Raw genomic sequence first — 19,800 nt, 5'->3', positions numbered from 1 at the left:
AAACGTCAGGCTCGGTGATCATTTCCCTATTGTATGTAACTAATTACTCGACTTGAGTCTATGAAACTGAGATAAAAAAAATGTTAAGTTTAAGGTTGAACAGATGACCCAATTATGCTTGAGGAAACCTATTTTCGTTGGTTATAGATATTACAAGAGTAGCACTATCAGACAGGCTTTGTTCATAATCATCATATGATTTCAAACAATGTAGGAAAAAAAAATAATGCCCCATTGATCCATTTGTCACTAGAACATTGAAAAAAATAATCAATCAATTAAAATTATGCTTGAGGTAACCTATTTTCGTTGGTTATATATATTACAAGAGTAGCACTATCAGACAGGCTTTATTCATAATCATCATATGATTTTAAACAATGTAGGAAAATAAATAATGCCCCAGTGATCCATTTGTCACTAGAACATTGAAATAATCAATCAATTAAATTTTTATAAACATTGTTGAAATAAAAGTTCCTCCAAGAAAAAAGCTGATTGTCGTTGAGCATCTGTCCACTCTTCTAGTGGTGTGATATTTGATTAAAATTTGGTACACTGCTGTATATAGGCTAATATAATATTCCATTCAATTTTTTTACTGCATTATGTATCGCCATTTGTTGACTTAAAATCAATGAGAATTCTGTTATGGAGAATTATATTAGTTTAAAGGAGCTAAATCGTTAATATTTGGGACCTAGAAATTTTATGGTAAAATCACAACACCAATGTCGATTTAAATTCACAAATAATTTGTGTTTTCAATGTCGAAGACTTTGGATGATACTGAGTTAGAGACTTAGCTACTTTAAGCTTTGAGTATTTGATTGAAGGTTGTTACTCTGAGCTGTATATAGCAGAGTTTACAGATCAATTCGGATTGCTCAGACGAATTAGCTGCTGTTGATATATGGTTTGTTAACTGGCAACCCATATTTTCTCTTTTTCTTTCAGGTGATGCAAATTTTTTTCCCAGATTCGCAACAAATATATTTTAATGTATTTCCTGGTACGGATCCAAGAGATTGTCCTCGAAATATGAAAAAAGATATGTAAGTTACAAACATGCTTCACACAACCTGTCCAGCTTACAACTCTTATTCAGGGGGAGCAAAAATTAGGTGTGCCATCTTATAAAATGTAGATTTCAAGAAATGAGAGATGATCAATAAGCTTTAATGACGTGGAGGCAACATGATGTCATTTTGGTGAAGTCATAGACGCCATATTGGTTAACCCAAAACAGCATCTCTCTAATTATTTTGACAATATGCCAGGCTGTTCCAGGTAGACGGACAATGTGAAAAAGAACAAGAAATATAATATTTCTTGTGAAAAAAATCCTTTTGCCTTCTAGTCAACAAAATAATGTGCCCCAAATCCCATTACCTTTTTGCCAATCTGGGAACTTGGCATATGTATTCCTTATAGCCTAAGGACGGCAACTATTGATTTAAAGCATGTCCCGACCCCCAGGGGCAGAGCTGCGCCAATTTTTGTGTTTATCGTATACAGGCTGCAATTCTGAATGGATCAGCTTTAAACTTGGCATATGTATTCCTTATAGCCGAACAACACAATTCTGAATGGATAATCTTGGAACTTGGTATACTTATTCCTTATACCCTAAGGACTGCAACTATTGATGTTGGGCCTGGTGGAAATGACTAAAAAATCTCCCAAAATATGAGCCTCCGTCATTTTCTCCAGAAATCTGTGCCAAAATCCTACACTTTTTGTTTGGTCCAGGACAACAGGTACATCCTGCCAGACTTGGAAAAACATAATTTGACATACGTATTTTTTGTTTCAAAATAACTAAAATTCATCTTCTTTTCTACTGACATAAAATAATGGCCTCATTCTGAGGAGAAAATCAATCTATATGAGTAAGGTGCAGGAATAGTGAATCAAACTAGTTTCGTTATGTCACTTATTCTTCACCACGATGATAGTCCAACGAAACCAGTTGGTATCAGGGCATACAGCTATCCAAAATGTCCCTGACAATTTTAATTATGGGCTAAATGCAGAATTATGATCATAAATGGTTGCAAACTGCAAACTTTTTAAAATCGAAACCGAAATCACCGGCCATACAATAAATAGATCACCAGCAGCGTTAACTGGTTTCTTGTCCAACTGAGGACTAAAGCCAACAAACAACGAGGATTGTTCAATGGCGCATGTACGTACATTGAGAGGACACATTTTCGGAACAGAGGGCACATTGCCACACCCCCACCCCTATACCCTAGTTGGAAATCTCACCGGATTACATAATATTCTAATACAACGGTATTTTAATATAGCAATCATTCATTTCATTTTTTATACGCCCACATTTTCATGTGGACGTATATTGTCGTCGCCCCTGTCCGTCAGTCCGTCCATCAGTCCGTCCCTCCGTCCGTCCGTCCACAATTGTTTGTGAACAGTCTACAGTCACATTTTTTATCCGATTTCAATGAAACTTAAAATATAGGTTTATCACCCTAAGATCTCGGTTCCTTTCGATATTGGCATCTATCGGACCGTAACTTCATGGATTATGGCCCCTGATTGTACGAAAAATCACGTTTTTGGCTTGTGAATACTGTAGAGGTCACAATTTTTATCTGATTTTGTTGAAACTTGAAATGTAAGTTTATAACCCAAAGATCTCGGTTCTTTTCGATATTTGGGCATATCGAATTGTAATTTCCTGAATTAAAGCCCTTGATTGTAGGAAAAATCACTTTCGTTTTAGCTTGTTTTCTATCCATCTCTCGAAAATGTGGGCGTATCCTGCCTGGCAGCCACTGGTTTAGATATGAAATATGTGTATTGGAAATTTAATAAATCTACAATCTGTTGTATATAGGCTACTTGATTTGAGCTGATATTTTTAATTCTATAAAACTGTATAGAAATTATTTGATTTATTATAATTGTATAGGTGTTGCCTTTCACTGAATAAAACAATTAATTTTCATAAATCAATACAATCTGCTGTATATGGGCTACTATGTTTGAGATGATATTTTTAATTCTATTACTTTATAGAAATTTCATGATTTAGTGTAACTAATAAATTTATTATGTGTTGCCTTTCACTGTGTGGAGCCACGGTGTCTAGGTGGTTAAGACGCTTGCTCGCTAGCCTAGAGGTCAGGTGTTCGATCCCTGCATTGGCCAAGAAAGTTCATCCAGATTTTCAGATGTGGTTTCCCCTTGTCAGTGGTGCAGAACAGAGGGCCTGACAAGGACAGCTGTCTAGTCTTTCGGATGATACAAAAAACTGAGGTCCCGTGTATATATTGGAATGCACGTAAATGATCCCCTGGCAGTTGGAATTTGATATAAGAGTAGGTCAAAATTTCCCTCATTGCACACTGTATGGCGTATGCCCGTCTTCATTAACCCAGTATAAGAGCAGAACAGTAGGACGTTAAACCCCATTTCTTTTCTTTCACTGTGTAAAACGAATTTCCTCTATGATAATATTAGGTATAACGTTACTCTTGTTTTAAAAAAAAAAGAAGTTTTATATTTATTCCACACAACCAATTAATATTCATGTTTTGGGTTAACCAAAATGGTGTCACTGGTTTCAATCGTCAAACTGGTAGAATGCCATCATGCTGTCTCCACTTCCTTAAAGCTTCTTGGAGATGATAGACCAAAGGAATTAAGAAAATACTGTATAACGAGTCCTACTCGACCATACTGCAAGGAAATGAAATGAAATTGGGTTTAACGTCCTACTGTTCTGCTCCTATACTGGGCTAATGAAGATGGGCATACGCCATACAGTGTGCTATGAGGGAAATTTTGCCCGGGCAGCGGCACTATCGCCTACTCTTATATCGAATTCCAACTGCCAAGGGATCTTTTACGTGCATTCCAATGTGTACACAGGACCTCGGTTTTTCGTCTCATCCGAAGGACTAGACAACTGTCCTTGTCAGGCCCTCCGTCCTGCATCACTGACAAGGGGAAACCACGTCGGAAAATCGGGATGAACTTTCTCGGCCAATGCAGGGATTGAACACCCGACCTCCAGGCTAGCGAGCCAGCGCCTTACCCACCTAGCCACCGTGGCTCCCTCATACTGCAAGGAAGTAGATCCCCTGATAATATAAACAAGCCAACACCATCTGTAGTACTGATGGACCCCTGTTTAATCCAGTCAAGTCCAAACCAGGAAATTATCTTAAATATTAAATAATCCATCGGAGTATATTTTATCGTGGATTTAGCAGTGAAAATTACATATATCTTTGACATTAAATAGTAAATAATTCATTGTGTGTCATTTTTCAGGGCCATTAAGGCAAAATGTTTAAATGCCTTACATCCCGATAAATATGGTCATTATCGTGAACCAAAATATTGCCAGGCCAAACATCACTGGATATGGAAGGTAAGTTAATAATATAGAGAGTGCTGGAAAACTGCTAAACAAGTCATAGACAAAACAACCAATACAAGTACACAGTACAATACACATTTGGGAAATGGCTACAATATGCAGTCGAAATTATAATGTTATTTTTAAATTGCTAAAATTTATATCAGTGCTACGGAAGTAATCAACGCTGAGTCTGACAGTAAAAACTAAAACACATAATCTTTGATGTGCTGTTAAATCAAATAATATTAGCACAGAAAATAATCTCTTAACTTTTTACACTTTTATGATCTTGGCAAACATACCAAATACTTAAAGTATATATTGGTACCTGCTTAATGTAATAACGGCCAACTTCAATAGGTACCCACCTGCTGTTTTTTCTTGCATCTTTTTTAAGTGCTTAATATGTCACCATATCATACTTAGGGTGCCCCACCATAAATAAATATCTCCCAATATCTCCAAATATTTTGACAATTATGCAACAATAAGTATATATGACAAGTCTTAACTTAAAATCTCACATTTATAGTCCCTAAATAAACGTTTGTGTTGTATTTAACAAGTTATAATCATCAATAAAAAATATAGACTGAAAAAGTTCACAAGTCAAAGCCATTACATCCGAACATTTTTTAGTGGAAAATAGGTTATAGTTCATAATAAAGCAAATTAAAAAACAAAACGAATGTAATTTTTATACGCCCACATTGAAATGTGGTCGTATATTGTCATCGCCCCTGTTCTTCCGTCCATCCGTCAGTCCGGCGTCCACAATTGGTTGTGGACGCTCTAGAGGCTAAAGTTAATATCCCATTGACTTTAAATTTATATACAGTGTTTAAGGCCATGAGACGAAGAAGCCTATTGATTTTCAGCGATTTCCGATAATTACTGCCAGAGTTATGGCCCTTGATCACTTCAAAAAATCTTGTGGACGCTCTAGAGGCCAAAGTTAATATCCGATTGACTATAAATTTATACGCAGTGTTTAAGGCCATGAGACGAAGAAGCCTATTGATTTTCAGCGATTTCCGATAATTACTAAAGTTAATATCCCATTGACTTAAAATTTATATACAGTGTTTAAGGCCATGAGACGAAGAAGCCTATTGATTTTCAGCGATTTCCGATAATTACTGCCAGAGTTATGGCCCTTGATCACTTCAAAAAATCTTGTGGACGCTCTAGAGGCCAAAGTTAATACCCTATTGACTATAAATTTATACAAAGTGTTTAAGGCCATGAGACGAAGAAGCCTATTGATTTTCAGCGATTTCCGATAATTACTAAAGTTAATATCCCATTGACTTTAAATTTATATACAGTGTTTAAGGCCATGAGACGAAGAAGCCTATTGATTTTCAGCGATTTCCGATAATTACTGCCAGAGGTATGGCCCTTGATCACTTCAAAAAATCTTGTGGACGCTCTAGAGGCCAAAGTTAATATCCGATTGACTATATCCGATTGACTTTAAATTTATGCACAGTGTTTAAGGTCATGAGACGAAGTTAATAGAGGCCAAAGTTAATATCCGATTGACTTTAAATTTATGCACAGTGTTTAAGGTCATGAGACGAAGAACCCTATTGATTTTCAGCGATTTCTGACAATTACTGCCAGAGTTATGGCCCTTGATCACTTCAAAAAATCTTGTAGACGCTCTAGAGGCCAAACTTAATATCCGATTGACTTTTAATTTATACACAGTGTTTAAGGTCATGAGACGAAGAAGCCTATTGATTTTCAGCAATTTCCGATAATTACTGCCAGAGTTATGGCCCTTGATCACTTCAAAAAATCTTGAATCTTGTGGACGCTCTAGAGGCAAAAGTTAATATCCGATTGACTTTAAATTTATACACAGTGTTTAAGGTCATGAGACGAAGAAGCCTATTGATTTTCAGCGATTTCTGATAATTACTGCCAGAGTTATGGCTCTTGATCACTTCAAAAAAATCTTGTTGACTCTCTAGAGGCCAAAGTTATTATATCCTATTGACTTTAAATTTATACACAGTGCTTAAGGTCATGAGACGAAGAATCCTATTGATTTTCAGCAATTTACGATAATTACTGCCAGAGTTATGGCCCTTGATCATTTTGAAAAATGTTGTGGACGCTCTAGAGTCTAAAGTTAATATCCGATTGACTTTAAATTTTATACACAGTGTTTAAGGTCATGAGACGAAGAAGTCTATTCATTTTCAGTGATTTTCGATAAGTCGTGTTTTAGCTTGTTGACCCTCTAGAGGTCACAATTTTTATTCGATTTTAAAAACCATTCAAATATGTCACTGTTACACCTTAAAGATGGCATAGTTTCAATATTTAAAAAATGGGACCGAAACCGTCTGACAAAATAGTGTAAAAGTATGTAATATCAAGGTTATGGAGTATGGACCCTCTAGAGGACACAGGGCCGAGAAAGTTCATCCAGATTTTCCGGCGTGGTTCTCCCTTGTCAGTGATGCAGGACGGAGGGGCTGACAAGGAAAGCTGTCTAGTCGTTCGGATGGGCGAAAACCGAGGTCCCGTGTACACATTGGCGTGCACGTAAAAGATCCCTTGGCAGTTGGAATTCGATATAAGAGTAGGCCGTAGTGCCGCTGTCCGGGCAAAATTTCCCTCATAGCACACTGTATGGCGTATGCCCGTCTTCATTAGCCCAGGTTAAGAGCAGAACAGTAGGACGTTAAACTCTATTTCATTTCATTTCATTTCTACAGTTTTTATCCAGTTTTGATGAAACTTAAAATATATGTTTATATCCCAAAGATCATGGTTCCTTTCGATATTTGAGTGTAACTTCCTGGCTTATGGCCCCTGATTGTACGTAAAATCATGCGTTTAGCTTGCGGACCCTCTAGAGTTCACAATTATTGTCCGATTTTAAACACTGTTTGAATAATATATCATCATTGCACCCTAATGATGGTTGGATTTGAATTTCGGACCGAAACTGCCCGACAAAATGTCTTAAACTGGATGAAACTTAAAATATATGTTTATATCCCAAAGATCTCAAAATGGATGAAACTTAAAATATATGTTTATATCCCAAAGATCTCAATTCCTATCAATATTCATGCATATGAGATGGTAAATTCCTGGATTATTGCACCTGATTATATGAAAAATCACAGTTTTGGCTTGTGCACCCACTAGAAACCAAAATTTTTCATCCGATTTTAAAAACTGTTTAAATATATCACCGTTGCATCCTCTAGAGGGCACAATTTTTATATGCCCATATTTTCACGTGGATGTACATGTATATTGTGGTCACCCCTGTCCATCACTTGTGGTCACTCTAGAGGTCGCTATTTTTATCCGATTTAAAATATATGTTTATGTCCTAAAGATTTGGGTTCCTTTTGATATTCGTACATATCAGACCTAATTAACTTTCTGCATTATGGCCCCCGATTGTACGACAAATCGCTTTTTTTTTTTGTCCCCCGCCTTTCGAAGAAAGCAGGGGACTATTAAAATGGGTTCGTCCGTCTGTCTGTCCGTCTGTCTGTCTGTCTGTCTGTCTGTCTGTCCGTCTGTCTGTCTGTCTGTCCGTCCGTCTGTCTGTCCGTCACACTTTTTGGGACACAATAACTCTCTTCCTAATTGAGCTAGAATGTTCAAACTTGGTGTATGTGTTTATTAGGTCAATGCCTTGATGGAGTTCGAAGATGAGCATTTTCCGCTTAGGGTAAGCAGAGATAAGTAAAGATATACTGTTTCATTGTTCAATACTTTGTAAAAGATAATTTGTGATAAATTTATATGTGTCCTCTAATTATTTTCCTATTTCGGCGGGGGACATCAGCCTCACTGTTGGCTTGTTTAGCTTGTTCTCTGTCCTTCTCTTGCAAAATGTGGACATATTTTGCATGGTAACTGCTTGTTTGTGATTGAAAAGATTAAATTGTAGACAGTTTCGAAAGTTTATTGTCACCAGTATAATCAAATCAGAAAATCAATGCGTTAATATAACTGCCAGCTGTGTACATATAATGGAACAATAAACTTCTGGCAGATTATTTAATATGAAAATGTATATATTTTGATTTTTTTAATGATTTTAACTTGCCTGATTCTTACTTACTTTTAACATGAAAAACTTTACACAGGCTTGTGTTAAGATAGAAATATGTCACATGTAATTCATTTTCCTTAAAGAATTGCAGACATCATAGGCATTAAGCTTTATAACTGACAGAGAGCTGGACTTTTGCACGGCTTTTTATACTCCGACACGAAAATGTTGTTGAGTGTAGAAATAAAAATGACCTTATGTTTATTTAAAAATGATTGAAGTATTGTATTGAAGAGACATTATTTAACCCCATTCCATTGAAATATTAATACAATTAGAATTGTTGTTTTATATTTGTTTGGGGGGTTGGATGGCCGAATGGTTAGCACGTGCGCTCTGTATCATAAAGCCTGTCATTGAGTCAACTGACATGGTTTCAAATCCCCGGTTGTACGTGACAAGGAGTAGCCTAGGGTCGCCTGTCCATCCTCGTGGGTTTTCTCCGAGTCCTCCGGTTTCCTCCCAATGCTAAAGACCCCTACACGCAAGCGAATTATTGAAATAAAATTAAACCATATGTTAGTCCCGAAATGACCTAGTTTGTGTCGAGTGGATGTTCAACCCCATTTCTCTCTCTCTCTCTCTTATATTTGTTTAGATATGTATATGTTTTCCTTCTAAAACTTACTCGACACACATAAATACAGATGATATAAATAGAATAGATTCAAATGCTTGATAACGTTGAGAGAATACTCTACGAAACGTCGCCTTAAATACACTAGTAGCTGTTTTCCATAAGTATGTGTTTTGTTGTTACTCTATCCAGTTACTAAATGCCATTTAAAGAACAGATTCAAATGAGTTGTATTGTTCATGAGGTAACCTAAACCAGTATATCCAACTAAATCATTACATTATCAATTGACATTACGTGGATACTGATTGGCCAAAACGTGACATTGAATGAGTATAACTGTCCTGTAGATTTCATGTGACTACTCTTTAAGTGAACAATAACAACAGGGATTTTGTGTTTAAAAACCTACAGAAGTTGAATGATTAGAAATTGGTCTGTCCCACATCAAATGTACTGGAGCAGAAACATGATTATTTATCATCACATACCACACATGTCAGGACTGACTTAAAAGTTCTAAGCCTATCTGTGAAAGACCTATACAAAGTAAATGGTTTCTTATGTCTATCATGACTCATTCAATGATTGTACTTGTTGGTGGCAAAAGTTTGTTTTGACCCAATTGATCTATCCTTTTCAGACTTAGAACTTTACAGCCAGCCCTTACTTGTATGTTGTAAGCTTGCATTTAGGAGAATTGGTTTCTGCCTGAAATTACATTATTTTTGTCCAAAACATTCCTTAATTGATCCTTTGCCAGAATTATTTTTTCAATCTGCCAAAATTTCAAACTGTCGTTTACTAGTTTCTTGTAATTTGTATTACTCATATATACATAGGGTAGGAAAAGTACCAAACTGAGTATAGAAATAAGCCATAATTTATACACTTTCTGCGTTTTTATTCATATTTTTGATACATTATGGCACAAAGTTGAAAATATCAGGCTCAACTTTAAAAGTTCCTCACCTTTTGTAAGTTACAGTCAAAGTTTGTAATGGAAAATTATTTTATTTTTCAGTTAAATCATGTGTTTGAGAAGATAAAAGTATTAGATGAATATCAAGGAATGGTTTTATTATTAGAAGAAGATTATTATGTAACAGAAGATGTTTTAACTATTCTACAAATGCTTCAAAATATACAAAAACGGTAAGTTGAAGTATTTATAAAAAACATAATCTTATATTTATATTAATCTGGGTGAAAGCTGTTGTTTATCGTATAAATCTGGATGAACTTTCATAAAAAAAAAAGTAATCTTTTACATGTACAGTGGACTCTGTTAAGTCCAGCGTCTGAATACTACGGCATTCTGTGCAAGATTTTAATGTATGAAAAAGATAACAGAAGTATTAATGCTAGTTTTATCCAAGACGGGGTCACAGTGGCTAAGTGGTAAGATGTTGGCTCACTAGCCTTGAGGTCGGGTGTTCGATCCCAGCATTGGCCGAGAAAGTACATCCAGATTTTCATGTGATGCAGGACGGAGGGCCTGACAAGGACATCTGTCTAGTCGTTCGGATGGGACGAAAAACCGAGGTCCAGTGTACACATTGGCGTGCACGTAAAAGATCCCTTGGCAGTTGGAATTCGATATAAGAGTAGGCCGTAGCGCCGCTGTCAGGGCAAAATTTCCCTCGTAGCACATGGATGGCATATGCCCGTCTTCATTAGCCCAGTTTAGGAGTAGAACAGTAGGACGTTAAACCCCGTTTCATTTCATTTCATTTATCCAAGACACACAAAGATGGCAGTATGTAATCAACAGAAACCAGTGATCTTTTTTTAATAAATGTAATTTTGATTGTGTGAGGTAAATGTTGAGGTGTAGAGTATTGGCCGAGAAAGTTCATCAGGATTTACCAACATGGTTTCCCCTTGTCAGTGGTGCAAGACGGAGATCCTGACAAGGACAATTATTGTCTTGTCATTCGGATCGAACGAAAAAAACAAGGTCCTGTGTATAAATTTGTGTGCACGTAAAAGATCCCTTGGCAGTTGGAATTTGATATAAGAGTAGACCATAGTGCCGCTGCATGGGCAAAATTACCCTCATTGCACACTGTATGGCGTATGCTCGTCTTCATTAGCCCAGTAGGAATATGACGTTAAACCCCATTTCATTTCATTTCAATTTTGAGGTTTTAAATATGCACATGATTTATATTTATATTTGATTTAATTGAATAATTTGAGATCAAAAACCTGGAAGGTTTATTCAAGTGTTTATTCTTTTATTATATTTGTTCAGTATTGTTTAAATATGACGTGCTTTTATAATATTACAATTTGTTGATCAATGTATTTGCCTTAGTCTGGTCTCTTGTTTGTCTTTTACACAATTTGTTTTGACTGTTCAAATAAAACAAGCACTCAAAACTGTCTGTACTATTGTTTTACTCTGATCGTCAAGGTGTCTGATAATAAAAACATTTTCTGTATTGTTTCGATATTCTGTAAAATGTAGGTTAATGGTCACACAATATAATGCAGATCAAAACTCAATAAATCCTTGATTTGAAATTTCTGAAAAGCTCTATTATTTTAAGTTTGGAAATCTTTTAAACAAAACCAAGTTCACAAGACGCAAGTGGCTATTTATTTATTATGATCCCAAACACATAAAAGTTTTACAGAATGTGAGTGAGGTCTTTATACATTTGAATTATTACCACAAACCAAAAACTCTTGAAAATGTATTATATTTACTTGCTGTGGAGTAGGTGAGACAATAATGTGGGAGGAAATTTGATATTAGGTATCACTGGTAGTAAGGGAAATAACTCCATGTTTCAAAATGAATGGATCTTTAGCATCTGTAAAGCACATGTAGAGAATACGTGATTCAACATTATGGAATTGAATTATCTGAATCCAAAGAAATGTGTCAGTTGAGTAAATATGAAAATTCAAAGCTTCAAGTTATGTATCATCTTATACTATCTCTCCCAATTAAGTTGCCTGTCAAGTAAACTTTAAACCCCATTTCTCTCTCTCTCTCTCTCTTTCTCTCTCTCCAAAAGTCCATTTGTGAGAATAATAGATATGAAGTAATTTTCATATGTATATTTTATATATTTCAGTGATTGTAAAGATTGTCAGATGTTAGTCATTGGGAATTATGATAAAGTTCAAAATTATCAACTTAACTCAGGAAAAGTAAGTTCTGGTACATGTACCACAATTCTCAAATTACAATTTAATTAATTTAATCTACACAGGATTTATATTGGGCAAAGAATACTTCAGATAAAGTTGTAGATTCTTCTATTGTTGGTTTTCGAGGAATAGATGTCTTTAATCATGACTCAAAGATTGAGCTTTTCATCCTATGCTGTCTAATGGTGGCACCCTAATTCCATTGAAATGTGCTACATAGTGAAAGGATGGCTTCGTCTTAAAGGTGCTCTCCCTGTATGTACAGATCTAAGAGGTGGAAGGGGACAAGGTACCAACCTAAAAATATTGAAGTGCACGTTTTATCCAGCCATATAAACAATAAAAATATTGAAAGGAAGAAATGAAATAAGATTTACCACGAGTTTCTCAATATCTGTGTAGATGTTGGATAATATGTGAATATCTTCACAGAGTTTGGGTGATGAGTACTGTCTGCTTAAATTAAGCGGAGATAAGCAACTTGATTGGCCATGACTTTTGAACACAATAACTCCATATTGAGCATTTTCTGTTCAGGTTAAGCAGAGAGATAAGCAGTTTGATTGTTAGATGCTTTATAGAAAGGTAAATGTACAAGTAATTGGTACATGTATGTGTAATCTGTTTATTTTAGGATTATTAAACTTTATTTCAGGTGGAGAAATCATTTTGGATTTCTTCTAAGCACAACATGGGAATGGTTTTTACCAGAAAACTGTGGGATCAAATAAAAAAATGTCAAAAGGTTTGTTCTTGAACCTATTAACTATGAATATTTTTACACATTTGAATTGAATACGTTTTTAGTGTATCGACCATTCTGTAGGAAAATAGCTATAACCCATGAAATATTGAATTAGATGTCCAAAAGTATATACTAGCATAATTTTTCCTTTATAATGGATTAGTAAATTTTTTGACATTTCAAAGAGTTTAGATCACTAAAGTCCAGTCTCTGCAGGTCTCTGGCAGATAATTCTAAAAGAATCAACAGTAGAGGGTAAAATATTACATATGTTTCAGGAATAAAAAACACTGCCCACTAAGATAGCATGATTACCACCTGCTGAGTGGACAATCTATGCTGGGCTCTAAAAGTACAAGTAGTGAATATATGATTTACTTAACGCTGAGGGGGTTGGGATGGGCTAGTGGTCTAGAGTGTCACGTTTCGACCTCTAGCTAGCCGGTCACCTCTGGCTTGCGGTTGTGGTTTCGATCCCTGGTGTGAGCGTATGTGGCTTGGAGATAGGGGCGCCTTCTCAACCTCGTGGGTTTACTCCGAGTACTCTGGTTTCCTCCCACAGGAAAGACCCCTGAGCGTGGGCTGAGATAATAAAAATGAAAAAAAAAGACAACTTGTCTGCGATATCACCTTGGGTGGAAGTGGACGTTAAACACTGAGAGCTGTATGAACCATAGGTTTTTCTTAAACTATATTTGTGAAATATTAAGAATCAAATTATTATATCAGATTCCTGTTGTTCAAAGCTCACATAAGATCTAAAAATTCCTAAATCAGTTTCTAATATGTTTCTATGTTCCAGGAATTTTGTTACCTTGAGGATAATAAATCAGTTTCTAATATGTTTCTATTTTCCAGGAATTTTGTTACCATGATGATTATAATTGGGACTGGACTATTCAGCATCTTAGTATGAAATGTATACCTGGAAGAATTCAGTGTTTACGACTAAAAGCTACTAGAATATTTCACATAGGAGAATGGTAAGTAGAATTGTTATAGCATGATAATAACAAGGCATCATTATGAAAGTGATATGTTTTAATGATAGGTTGTTGTGGATAATGTATTTCTGATGGTAGTGAAAGCTCAAACTGATCGACAGATCACTGAAAGGCATGCACATTCGTTTTTGAACCTAATACATCTTGACTACACCCATATCAATCTTATACTCACATTGTGACTGGTTGCACATGAAGTGCATGCATACACTATTCAGATTGTATTATGGTGCTCTAAAAGCTCAAACTCGAATATGTGTTAGTATTAGTATTGGTCAGAGCCTAGTGATGATCTAGTCACTGTGTTCTTCTGACAAACAACCAGTATAGTTTTAGGCATATTGGCGATTTGACATGACAATATTTAAGCACTTCTTCACAATGTAAGCTCGGAATGTAATTCGGGGAATTTTTGTCATCCGAATGAAGTAAATTGCTATATTCTCTTGATTCCAGTGCCATGCAATGAGGGGGGGGTATGGTGGCCCCCAGCACCCATTTCAAGGTGGCATCCAATCGAAGAGTGAAAATAAAATTTGAAATTATCAGTTCATTGTACAAGCTGCCTTACATAATTTAAGTTGGCTCTGGACATTCCTAAACCGATGCATGGCACTGTTTGATTCTGTGTTCATACCCCAATAGTGATATATCTTCTGTTTTTCTTTCAGTGGTATTCATCATAAAGGGAAAAGTTGTAACCCAGGAGAAAAAATTAAAAAGACAGAGGACTTATTGTTTAAAAATAAAAATCACATGTTTCCTAATATATTATCAGTGGTCGGTCAGTCACGATTTAAATTAAGGGATCCAAAAGCCAATGGAGGCTGGGGTGATGTGAGAGATCAAGAACTATGTTTGAAATTTTTTAATACCACAGCTAGCTGATCAATAATTTAGTTATTTTAACTCGTGACAAGTATTTTGTGTACCAAAACCTGCATGTGAAACAATTACTGGCAAGGTTATCTGTACCACTTGTGGTGTGCCTATATCTAAACTTTGGGGTTTTATCCGTTAATAATAAATAGTTGCAGCTTTGGTAAAGAAGATGATTTTGCTTTAATACATATTTAACTTAGTACTGATATTGAAAATGTGATGTCCCTTTAATTTTCTGTAGTAACATATTAAGTTAGCCACCCCCAAGAAGAAAGCAAACATTGTCTGCAGCATAAAATTACAGTCATTGAACAAGTATCGTCTGAAATATGAAAGGACTGATGCAACCTGGGATAGGTTGATATTTAAAAGTTTCAACTGAAGAATAAAAATGTGAGGAGATTTCTACGATATGGACATATTAGCACTTTTGCTAATAATATATACATAGTATTCTAATTTTGACATGCTTTAAACCCACTATGAGCACACCAGTTGTTCAATCGCTTTTGTTAGCAATTTATATTTAGAAATAAAGTCATTCTAGAATAGAAAAGGAAGTTTAATCAAGGTATAAAATAATTATAGATAGATAATCAATGGCTGCTAACGCCTGTGTTTTAGTGCTTTATTGTCTCCTTGGCAACAAAAGTAGCCGAGTAACATGGTTTATAAAACCTGGACGGAGGCTTTAATATTTGACACTGTGTATGATAAATAGTCTTAAGATATGTTTGAAAAATTCCTTGTTTTTTTCAGGGAATTTTGACTTTGACTCTTATTTACTGTTCATGAAAACTTAATCAATTCTTCTAGGAATTTTTCAATTTCTTTAATAGAAAGTTGATTTATTTTACTTAAAAAGTGATAAGAATTGTAAGTATATTTGGTTGCTTGGTAAATTGTGCATTTATATGTGGAGTGAAGCAGTTGTGGAAATTGCAATCTTCTGGGCAATCCTCAACAGTGTTTAATTGAGGTTTTGTTATATATTTTATTTACAATGTATTTGAAAATGAATGAAAATAACTGGATTATTATAGGTTGCCTTACTGTTTTTAAGTATTACATGTTGATGAACAATCAACAAAAAGAAGAAGAATAAATGTTTTTAAGCACAAAATAAAGAACAAATTGTAAGAGAATAATTATTATTAAAAAAGAATTCATTATATACCCATGTACTGGTACGTACATGCCCTTGTTTATATTATATATAAAGAAAAAAGTATTAATAATAATGAGTATTTAACTAACAGATTTTTTATATTGATAAACAATTTATTTATATGTTTTAAGCAGAAATTATTAATAGACTGAAAAATGAATGGTCATGTGCCCTGTTTTACCAGATTTTATTGCCCATTCTCATTGATGTTATAAGACAATAGACAGAATAATTTGCTTCAGAGCTGAATATTCAAAATGTCTGCCATTGGAATTATACTATAGATTATTTCTACTGCAAGAGACAGCCTGGAACATGTATGCAAATATATACTGATACTAGTTTTACATACATTCTCAACTTCTGACATCCTCAAATAGAAATTTATTATCCATGTTCACTTCTGCTTCATTGAGAAATACAGGGAAATGCCAAGTTAGTACTTGTGTTACTATTTATAGGTACATGTACACTGTATTGATTCAATCAACAGATTAAAATTTGTCCTGATCATCCAATGTACACAATCATAATGTAATCTGAAAGACTGGACTTATGGGTATTGATATGTTAAACAGTTGATAATGTAGTATGAATCTGATATATGTATAATCTTAAGAATACATGTTCCTGGCTGTCAACATCGTGATCATTTGTATGTTGGTATATTTGAACATGTGGAATGTGGGTTTATACATTGATATGTCATTCATTTAATTTCACTGATGTAAATCACTATTTAAATTTGTATTGTAAATCCTTAACTCATTGATTGGGGTTACACTAAAATAGAACATATCAGCTTTATTGAATCTTACTTCGCAAAAGCAGACCATCAAAATGTTTGTTTTTTTTAAATACATCTATCTGTATTATATACCTGTAGAACTGAAATAATTTGAACAAAAGGTTCTAGCAAGCGCCTTCTCATAAAATATTCTTTAATTAGTCAAGAAAAAAAAATGTGAGCTTTGATCAGTTTGTCGTTATTTAGATTAGATTGTATATAGACATAGTTTATGTAATGATAATGTGCCAAAATGTTGTTAATGATAAAATTTGTTATAAATGATCTACTGAAAATCTCTGCTTCCTCAACCAGACATTGGCTACTCTGGAAGCATGCCATGGATTCAATCTTCTGCTATAGATTGGCTTCAGTCCACCGATTAACAAAAGATCATTTGTATGATATCTATTTTTGCACTAAATTATAAAAATTGTGTTAGTTTAGTTTTTAACATTGAATATAGATCGTTTTATGTGTTTATAAATACAATCATGTTGTCGTCTCAGTAATCTTAATAGAAACTCTAATTGAAAACACAACATATCATCTCTGCCACAAACATTCAAACTAAGTAACTGTTCAAATTTGATCTGTTTATTCTGTTGGCTTGAGTATGATGAAAATAGGCAAGCTGTGAAAATTTGAGTGTATTAACCATAAATACTGGATGTACCTCACCTAAAAGCAGGGAGGAGTCAAACCTATAAATATTGTTACAAGTCGATGTGCTCTCATACTGGGGGAGGGGGGTTTAGTGTCCATCTGATTGAACATGTGCAGTTATTAGATCATAGGGTCTGTCGTTGAGTCAAGTGGCGTGGTTTCTAGTTGGGTCCCCGGTTGAACCGTGTGGGTTTTCTACAGGTCCTCCCACAGCTAAAGGCCCTTACATGCAATCAAATTATTGAAATAAAATTGAACCATGTGTTAGTCTCAAAATGACCTTGTTTGTGTTGAGTGGATGTTACACCCTCTCTCTCTCTCTCTCTCTCACACTCTCCTTCACTGGTAATCAATTTTCAGAAGTTTTCTGGTAACCAACTGACCAATTGAAGATGTCTCGTGTTAATTATATATTATGGCACTGTTCTTTACATATGCACTTGACTTGGGCCACATCATTTTATATTTTAGTTGTTTGGGATTAATTATGAAAATTTCACTATTTCTTTGAAACAAATTATTTACTCTAAATTTTAAAGTTCTGGAAATTAAGAAAAAAAACCAAAACAGGCATCCCCAATTATCTAGATTCTGAAGAAATAGAAATCAAATTGGTTTGGCCTTATCTACAGTTTTACCTAAATACTATTTGGAGATGTATATATGTAGTTCAGTTTTATATTTCAAACAATTTTAAATAATGAAAGAAAAAGCATTTTAGTAGACTTCGTTCCAAATGCTCTATATTTAGCTGTGAGTCTTAAGATTGTGATTTTAAATTGTTTAGCTATTTGTTATTTTAGAATTACAATAGTGGAAAGTCTTCAATTATTTGATATCATAAAGTAAATAAAGTATGACTTCAGCTGTAAGTATAAAACCTTACTTCAAGTAAAGAAGTATTGGCATTATATTGATAACGTTTACACTCTAGTCATCAGATACAATGTACAAAAAATTTATAGAAACGGTATTGTTTTTCTGTTCTTGTTTAGGACCCCAACCTTAAATTCTTGCCCTAAAATAATTTGATTGGGGCTCAGAAATCCTTATATTTTAAATGTGTTTGTGTTTTGTATACATCTTTCTGTTTACATCTGTATTTATTTTTTAATTGTTTTTTTTAAATACTGTAATTAACAACATCCCAAAACTTACAATTTTAAACAAAATTTGGAACAAATAATTGTTGTTTTTGATTAAAATAAATAAAACTACTAAACTGGGAATTTCTTAATTTTTTTATGTGCCCCCATATCGCCGCGGACTTATATGTTGTCAACCATGTCCTTCCCTCCGTCAATAATTGACTTGTTAATGCGATAGAGGCTACAGTTTTGGTGTAAAGTGTTGGGTTCAACCTTGTAATAGGGTTGTACTTTTTTGTAACTGCAGTCTCTTGTTTATAACCTGTTTTGAACACATTTATTCTTCAATCTCCTCAGATTGAGTTGTTATAAAGAGGCTAAGTAATAGTTACAATACATACATGACACAAGCTGTTCTTACAACTAATATTTGACATAGTCTATTGTCTAAACATTGGTTGTAATAGTCAAATTCCCAAACTAATGGTATTGTAGTTGGAAATTTCCAGTGTGTAAAATAATGCCTTATCCTTCCCAAACTGATAGTTACATTTACTAGCATTATTCCATTGAGATTCTTACTTAAACCTGCATCAGGAGTCTGAACTATGGCTAGAGCACCAATTACAATCTGTTTCACAGAGGTAATGCAAAGGCCTTCTTTTAACCCTGTGTTAGTCCATGTGCATTATAGGTCTATAAAATCACATTTTTAGGTTACTATTTTTATCCGATTTTGATGAAACTTAAAATGTTTGTTTATAACCCAAAGATCTTGGTTTCTTTGGCACATATCGGAGCGTAACTTACTAGATGACAGGTATGGCCCCTGATTGTATGAAAAATTGTGTTATTAGCTTGTGGACCCTCTAGAGGTCACAATTTGTATGTGATGTTAAAAGGCCAATCTCAATTATATTTTGGAGAATAAAACTGCTTAGTTTTGTGTAAAAGCCCTTAAAATCCTCTACCTTAGGGCCGAGCAACTAACTCAATATACGTGATACATTTTCAAACAACTTAAACCTGTCAGTCTTCATCTGGAAATGGAGACCTGTGTCCTAAACTGTATTATAGGGTGTCTGGGTAAAACCAGATTTTTATTTTATAAAAATAATGTGTAGGTGAAATTTACTTTTCGTTATCAAGTACAACATGTTGGTCATGCACTGTATAGACCTCTAAAGGAACGGAAATAGATTATCAGGTCAACCAACTTAAAA

General features: G+C 34.6%; 1 protein-coding gene across 6 annotated transcripts in view; it reads left to right on the top strand.

The window, feature by feature from the left end:
* Positions 1 to 18,718, top strand: part of LOC126816648 (alpha-1,6-mannosyl-glycoprotein 2-beta-N-acetylglucosaminyltransferase) — a 59,623-nt gene extending 40,905 nt beyond the window's left edge. For all 6 annotated transcript variants that reach the window (XM_050543351.2, XM_050543353.2, XM_050543354.2 and 3 more), the window contains 7 exons: positions 958 to 1,055; positions 4,309 to 4,408; positions 10,097 to 10,227; positions 12,162 to 12,237; positions 12,893 to 12,982; positions 13,841 to 13,965; positions 14,658 to 18,718. In XM_050543351.2, coding sequence (XP_050399308.1) covers positions 958 to 1,055; positions 4,309 to 4,408; positions 10,097 to 10,227; positions 12,162 to 12,237; positions 12,893 to 12,982; positions 13,841 to 13,965; positions 14,658 to 14,874 — 837 coding nt within the window. In that variant the 3' untranslated portion in view covers positions 14,875 to 18,718. The remainder of the gene's footprint in view (positions 1 to 957; positions 1,056 to 4,308; positions 4,409 to 10,096; positions 10,228 to 12,161; positions 12,238 to 12,892; positions 12,983 to 13,840; positions 13,966 to 14,657) is intronic.
* The last annotated feature ends 1,082 nt before the right edge of the window (positions 18,719 to 19,800 follow it).

This window comes from Patella vulgata, chromosome 3 (assembly GCF_932274485.2).
Source record: "Patella vulgata chromosome 3, xgPatVulg1.2, whole genome shotgun sequence".
In the NCBI taxonomy this organism is placed as follows: Eukaryota; Metazoa; Mollusca; class Gastropoda; family Patellidae; genus Patella; species Patella vulgata.
Note: the sequence above shows the minus strand (reverse complement) of the source record. Positions and strands in the feature narration are given on the sequence as shown.